This window comes from Nylanderia fulva, unplaced genomic scaffold (genome assembly GCF_048542155.1).
Source record: "Nylanderia fulva isolate GAGA-0341 unplaced genomic scaffold, ASM4854215v1 Scaffold2, whole genome shotgun sequence".
In the NCBI taxonomy this organism is placed as follows: Eukaryota; Metazoa; Arthropoda; class Insecta; order Hymenoptera; family Formicidae; genus Nylanderia; species Nylanderia fulva.
Window position 1 is genome coordinate 3,256,296 of NW_028190263.1, and position 7,881 is coordinate 3,264,176.

The following is a 7,881-nucleotide window of genomic DNA, read 5'->3' on the forward strand; positions in this document are numbered from 1 at the left end:
GTACAAACGTGAGGGGATGAATAAAATTTAAATATTTAAAATGTATATGATAAAATTTTCGACACACAAATCATAATTTCTATATTTTTCAAACTCTTCCGACAAAAATATTAATTACGTTTCTCTCTTTCTCTCTAATTATATATACGCGGACGTATATTATCATTTATTTTAATAAAGACCAACATGCTGGAAATGATGAGAACCAGTCGTGATAAAAATTCGACACGAAAGCGTGGGTCGCTTACCAACATTTTTAAATATTCCCAGCGAAGATGTTAAGCAGTTGCTTTTTTTAATGCATGTAAAACAAGAAACAAAATAACGTCGAATCCGCCAGACGTGCCATCAAGTGGTGCGGCTTTTAAATTGCTCCGCCCTTGACGAGAGTCGCATTACTACTGCGCCGCGCTCGTGAAAAGTACAACATGCTATAATGGGCGTTAAAAAATGTGCACGGCGAAAGGGTAAATTAGTAATTTTACTCGCAAAAGTTACGTTCTCAAATCAGCTTACAACTTGAGTTTGCCTGCAACTCTTTAACGGCAGCTATCGCGGTTCGCTTGAAAATGCAAACCTCGTCAAATTCCTTAGGAGACTCTTGCACATTGCTGTATTTTTTCTTCACCACGGCGGATAAAACGAGAATTCAACCCCCTCGGTTATTCTGTCTCTGATGAAAAGCATCCCTCCCTTGCTCGAGATATGAAATATTCGCGATCATTAAGTAATTAAAGCGATAACTAATTGTAAAGTAATAACTAATTGTAGAATGCATTATTTCGCTCGATGAAATCTTGAAATCAATCTTGAATACAATACAGTTTTATTCTCGCGCGAACATTGTCTGATTCGGTGATGAAATTTGTCTCGTCTTTATCGAACGAACAAAGCACAAAACGTGACGACGACGGCGACAACCGGGTCGATTGCAAAGTGCAAACTATCGGGGATACTAATCTCCATTGTTGCAACTATATAACGCACGGTCGCTTGGTTAACGATATTGACCCTCTTGCGAAACATTTGTTTTAGGATGAAACAATCGCGCCGTAATAAAACAACCGACGTTCCAGCCGACGATCTAATTGTCTGGATTCGAGAGCACCATGCGTTCCAGATACATTTTACGCGAACAATAGAAGTGTTAGAAAAACGAAAGCTTTGCAAAGCCTCGAAAACTCCAGCCCGGAACAATTCTCACTTCGTCTTTTGATATGCAAATGAGAGTCAAATGAAAAGCGAGAGGAGTCCTCAAAAGCGAGTCAGTTAACTCGTGATTTCATTCTGATCATTTCAAATTTTCTTCTTTTTAATATTTTAATAGGTATATTTCCTCGGACATTTTTGGCGAAACTTTCAACAGGTTTTCGTTAAAGTGTTCTTCGCGTGAAAATGGTAAAAAGCATGGAAAACAAATCGCAGAGAGAGAGAGAGAGAGAGAGAGAGAGACTTCGCTCTCGCATTATCTCGCATAATCTCTCGCGTGTATAATTATCTTCTGTTTTAGACAATTTATCCCGTATTAATGTGTGCATGTTACTCGCAATCCTACGCACGTTCGGTGCACAATTATAATAGATACAGAAATAGATATATCCTAATAGCGAAATTGAGAACATTTTGTTCTCAGCAAGTTCCTTGCATATATAATATTATATAATATAATTATATACATATTATATATACACATGTAAATGGTTAAAGGAATGTTTAAAGATGAATAGAATCTTGTATGTTGACTAATATTCATCGCAGAAATCAAGTTCCTTCTATATAAACAAATCCTGACGCACGATAAAACCGCGCGTTTAATATCACTGCTTTTACGAAACTCTAGTGAATATACTTGAAATATTTATACATTGTTGTATTGAGAAAAACGAGCGCTGTATAACCGGCTAATAATTCACTCTTGACTTCTCTCGCACGCGGTAAATTCGTTAACGTGTACATAGCGCCGCGATGCATTAACCGCGCCGAGCTTTTTCGAGAGCTGTGAGGTATAATACTGCACATTTCATCGGACGTGCGTCGATAGTATAACCGACGAGCTTCGAATTTTAGCCGTATGATCGTTGACCGCGTAAAAATTCTGCATGATAAATTTCACGTTTAAAAAGAACTTTGAAATACCGCGAATAAACATGCACGCAAATGAATGCGTATACATTTTATATATAAATTGTTATATGCGGCGTATATAAATGTCAATTAATCCAAATTCATTAGCATAAAATATAAAATTCGAGGAAAGAAAATAGTGAGGTTGTTTTAAACTGCATAGAATATAAAATTCGAGGAAAGAAAATAGTGAGGTTGTTTTAAACGAAATTTCTTTAACATTAATCTATCAGCGAACGAAGCTTTCATATTACCCGGCTATTAATTGAGTTTGTAAATTTTTGTAGATTTTTTTCTTCTATATAATATTATTTAGCGCGACGTCAAAAGTGGTAAAACGCTTGCTTTATGTAGGCCAACCATCGATTCGACAACAAATTACTTACGCCCTGTAATTCATACCTTCACAATCGCTATATCCGTTGCACAGCTTAAAAAAAAATAACTAAAGATTTATTTAGATTCTAGAATAATAGATTCATTACCAAATAATTTAAAAAATCCATTTTAAAAAAATGCATAATTTAAATTAAAAGTAATCACGCAATGAATAAATTCAGACAATTTAGAAATTCCAATAGAATATATTACCGAATTAATAAAATATTTTAATAAAAATAGAATATTATAATATTAACACAAAATCAATGTGCGAATAAAAATATTAACAAGACAGGCATGAATATATTATATATGTAATATACGATTATTAAAATATTTAGAACCTCACTCTCAGTTTGAAGAGATATCAGAACTATCAGGCTGAAAGCAAATTAATCTTCTCCGTGATTATTACAGTTTGTCATTACCTATGAATGTGTGTGTGCGACGTGGGAAAGTGTATTATCATTAGACTGGAATTAATTTATGAACGGCGCGATCACGTGTACTTCCGACGATGTTGACAGCCATAAATTTCACCGCACGCATGTGCGCGAAATTTTCGTGGGGATGATGCCCGAGATCGCGAGAAAGGTCGACTCTCGATTAATTTTCGTCGACGTTATATCGCGTCCGCTCGATCCACGACCGCGACGTCACCGCGAACTAAAGTCCCAGGGCATGAATAATCCGCGCGTCGGGGGCTAGAATAATTTCACGTTGAATTCAAATCCAGGATCGATGTGAAGGCCTAGTACTACTACTCTGTCTCTCTCATTCTCTCTCTCTCCCTCCCTCTCTCTCTCTTTCTCTCTCTCTGCTGCTGCTGTCGACGATCTAACCCAGTTTCGCCTACGAAGGCGTGTACAGGCTGCAACTGTGCGCGCGTTAGAGTAAAGCGAGTCGATAAAAACGCAATTTCTCGCTAGCGTTTCGCTAGCGTCAACGTAGCTACCAGCTGACCCGCAAAGGGAAGAGGGTGAAAACGACGCGAAGCGTGGAGAAAGCTGAACGAGAGTCGTTTCACGTACTCTCTCTCCCTTCTCTCCCTCCCACCCTCCTCCCTTACGGATGTAAACACGATTCATCTACGATTCAAGATCGTGAGAGCGGAGCAATTTCGTCAATCGACCCCGGCGCAACTTCCTTTCCCTCGATCATTCAGCAACCTTACATAACTTGGGAAATCTGCATGTGTCAGAAATATATATATATATATATTATATTTCTGAACAAGATATGGTCTACCGACAAGTACTTCGTCATTGCGGATCTACTGCGTATTTTTATCGTCGAAATAATTCGAGATCTACCTCCCTCGTGTTTCTAACGCGCGAGAAAAATCTAAAATCAAGTTTAATCCTCCCACGAACAGCCCCGGGTAGTAGAAAAAGGGTAGTTGGGAAGCCACGAGATGCGCTTCCCTCACGGAAACTGGGCATACGCACCACGTGAGCTTTTTTCCACGGAGGATGACGTCGCCGGGCTCTCATTGTGTTCACTCACCTCCCGCGTAACAAGCTTCCCGCTGGAGAATCGCCCTTTTACGAGAGTTTCGCAGAGAGTGGCAACAGCTACCGCGGCCGCGAGAGATTAACGAGCGCATCGCGTGAAAGTGCGGCGCTCCGTACGCGGTAGGGCTCGCATGCCGTCGTAGAAACGTGATCCGGACACGCGTACTCCTTCTCCACCCTTCCCGCGGAGATTAATCGGGGGTGGCACCACCTCCTCCCCCCACGTCAGCGTTTAATAGACGAGGCTGCCGAACGATGACGACGACGGCGACGGCGGATGCGCACCGGGTGCATCGATGGGAGTGCACTCGGGGGGAACGCACTGCGAAAATCGAACGCGCGAAAAATTCGCGGTTGACGCGGTCGGAAAAAGGGGTAGAACGCGCACACACACACAGACGGACACTCGCGCGCGGCAACGCACACCGCTCGGCGTAATATAGAGGTATGACAGGTAGACGGGCGGATTTATTAATTTGCATGCGTATGTGTGTATACATATATTTGTATGTATGTATGGATGCATGCGTGCGTACGCGCGCGCGCGCGCACAAGGTGCGTGTCCGCCGCGTGATAAGAGCGCGTACAGATCCGTCTCGCGACCTTCGGCCGACGAAGGTTCGTCGAAGACTGGTCTATCGCGAGGGTGGGAGGCCTCTTTTTCAAAGGCGGCGTTTTCTCCGACGGTGGCGGCGAAGCTTCCGGATAGGAAGGTAACGGGCATGCGTGCCGTGACGGATCGGCACCGACGGGGTTGTACCGCAGGGTGTGCCTGCGAGAATCAGAAACGCGTGATCCGAAAACGATAGCTCAAGCTCCTCGCCTACTTTTCAACGCGCGCGTTCCCTCGCTCCAAATATTGCTGTCCGCGATGACGATGATGATTAGGCTGCCTGCGGGAACCTATGATTCTCTCTGTAAACGCTTAGAGAGCGTTGGAGATTCGCGTTTCACTCTGGTCGAGTCAAAAGGGGATCGTGTTTCGCAGCGAATCCTCCGCATCGACGGGAAATTCTCTCAGAGATTCGCAAACTTGAGGAAGTCGATCTTTTATAAAGAGATTATTTGGAATAAATATTATGAAAATTCATGTTATTTCCGCAATCGATTTTTCGGCGAGGTCGAGTCACGTAGATGTATAGCGGAAGCTCGGTTGAAATGTCGTTTTTTTTACGCAACAATAGAAAGTACTCTTAAATTAAAGATTTTGCGATTAGTTCGGCTATAAAATGTCGATTCGACCGCACTGCGGTAAAAGCGAAGTTATTGAATCACCTGATATATCGCGCGCTCACGGCTCATCCGCTATTTCCCGCCTCGTATACCTCATCGTGGATACGATCTTTTTTCAGACGACTATCAAATGCTTTTCGACCTTTGGCGAAACTTATCTGATCGCGTTCAAACTTGCTATCTAGGTACATGTAACACTACTTCAAAACTTTTATATTCAAATCCCTAAGGCGACTACAGAATGCAAATGTCTACTAAATTTTAAACCCAGTCCAGTCTCTCTTGGCAAACGCAAAATAAATGTCAACTGCTATTGCCAAAGTAACGCCGATATTTCGAAATTTTATTAATCGGCGTATTAAAAATATATCCAAGTCATTCTATTTTAAAAGCATGCAGCGACAATGTTAATAAAAATGAAATATTCGACTCACCAACCCGCGATGCCCTTCGGTTGTATCTCCTGTAGAAATATACCAAGTTCTCCTTTATCCTTGCTGCGAAGTCCGACTACGCTGAATCCCAAACTGGTTCCTTCTGGTTTGTACAACTAACGAAACAAAATTTATTACATTAATTATAATTTTGTCATCATATTTTTCTCGGTATAAAGATTTTATAGAAACATTATTAAAAATTTTATAAAGGTGTTTTTTCAACAAATATATTTTATTAATCTGTGAAAAATTTATAGAAATTTACCTGCACTGTAAATATTTGTCGTCCCCTTGCAGCAGCCTCTATGACCTTTTTAAACTCCTTTGCATAAGTAGGAGTGGTTATAGGTGGCATTCCTATAACTTCTGAAACAAGACTGGGGCTAGTAACCTGTAACAAAGCAACGGATTCGTCAATATATAACAAATACACAGTATGATAAACAGATCTTTAAAGTACAATAATAATGCAAAATCACCTGTGCACTTGTATCTTCACTGCTGCTATGCAGTAATGGAGCAACAGGAACTCTTTGATCTTCTTGTTCGCTGGTGTCTTGATACAGATCTTGATACATGTTTGGTCCGAGTGGTTGCACCGGAGTACTTGGAACAGACAGCTCCAATTGTCCACTAATATTGATGTCGAAGTCGCCAGGCAAGATAGATGGATGATGTGTCAATTGGGTGTTCAATTCGATCAAAGAATCTTGAATTGTAACTATACTGCGAAATACAGGATCTTCTAATAGCGTAATCAATGACTTCAAATCTTGAGACGTGTGCATTTGTAGTTTAGGATCATCATCCACACGTTCCTGCACTTGTTCCAGCAAGTGAAGCGCTGTAGATATATCTGTAATAAAGAATGTAGAAGAATATTAATTTAAAAGAAAAATTGATACAAACTTATAAATGACATTCAATTAAAATTTTTAATGCTTGATGCATAAAAGATAATAAAGAGATTAAGAAAAAAAATAGATGCACTATATGTTTATATATTTACCAGTACTGAGCGGCATCGTGATCTTCTTTGCTCTCTAGACAGTACTCAAGTGTATACAAATTTCTGGCACACCCAACTGAAACATGAAAAAACATATGTAAAAAACAATATGCATGGTAAGTACAAAAATATTTGATTTATATGTCAAACTCATCCTACTCATCAACCTCACGTAATCGTCGTATTTAGCTAACCTCAAAACGCTTACGATACGAAAAGTAGAAAATTATCAATTCTACGACATTTTCCTTCGTCGAACCTCGACGAACGATGAACGATTGATTGTCATTAAGTGTCAAGCATCACCAAGAGTATATCGCAAATCAATATGAAGTTGCTGGAGAGGAGAGGAGAGGAGATGAGATTATCGAATTCTCACCTCAATTTGCGCCTCGCGAAGAGAAGAAATACTTTTCTCGACAGTCCTCACACAATTATGAACGATCTCGTTACAGTTTACGAACAGGCAATTGCATCTTGGCGTCAGCTGACTTTAGCAAATTGTCGACGATATCGAGCACTTGACAGATTTCCTCACGTATGTACGTACGCAGATTACGGAGCGTGCACGCATTTGGCGAACCACGTGGTTAAGCGCGCCAATTTTCAAACGCTCATATGATCTGTCATCACGTTAATTATCACGTCACGCGTACGTAATACATGACGATGTTTAAAAGTTGTGTTCTACAGATAAAAAAGATTTCTTTAATTACATATTTGTATCTATTGTTTATACTCCTGAAATAAAAATAAGATTAATATATAAAAATACATAAAATAAATAAAAACAATAGCAGACAAATCATTAAAGAACATTGTTTCGCTTCTTTCTATTGTACGAAACTTTTATTTTGACAATTATTTTTGTGATAATTATATAAACATTTGTGTGAGAAATGTAATATAGGAAATGGCGTTCTTTGTAGTTATTTGTAAAATAAATATTCACGCAAAAGAAAAAAAAACTTTAATATAATTTAATGTTTTGAAAAAATAAATCATGTTTCATCTTCTTCAACTTTTTAATGAAAGAGATGAGATAAACTTTCTAAATGTATTTTTCTTCTTAAATATAAAAACACAATCAGAATATCTTATTCATTTATAATATATTTAAACACATCTTTCTCTCAATGATTATTTATTTATTAATTGCAAATTTTATATTTTTTTCTAGTAT

General features: G+C 39.2%; 1 protein-coding gene across 1 annotated transcript in view; it reads right to left on the minus strand.

The window, feature by feature from the left end:
• LOC114945271 (multiple PDZ domain protein) overlaps positions 1 to 7,271 on the minus strand; it is a 101,182-nt gene extending 93,911 nt beyond the window's left edge. Inside the window, 5 exon segments of the mRNA XM_029321401.2 lie at positions 5,687 to 5,802; positions 5,955 to 6,080; positions 6,169 to 6,545; positions 6,699 to 6,774; positions 7,078 to 7,271. Of these exon segments, the coding sequence (XP_029177234.2) occupies positions 5,687 to 5,802; positions 5,955 to 6,080; positions 6,169 to 6,545; positions 6,699 to 6,714 (635 nt within the window). The 5' untranslated portion in view covers positions 6,715 to 6,774; positions 7,078 to 7,271.
• Between the last annotated feature and the right edge of the window lie 610 nt (positions 7,272 to 7,881).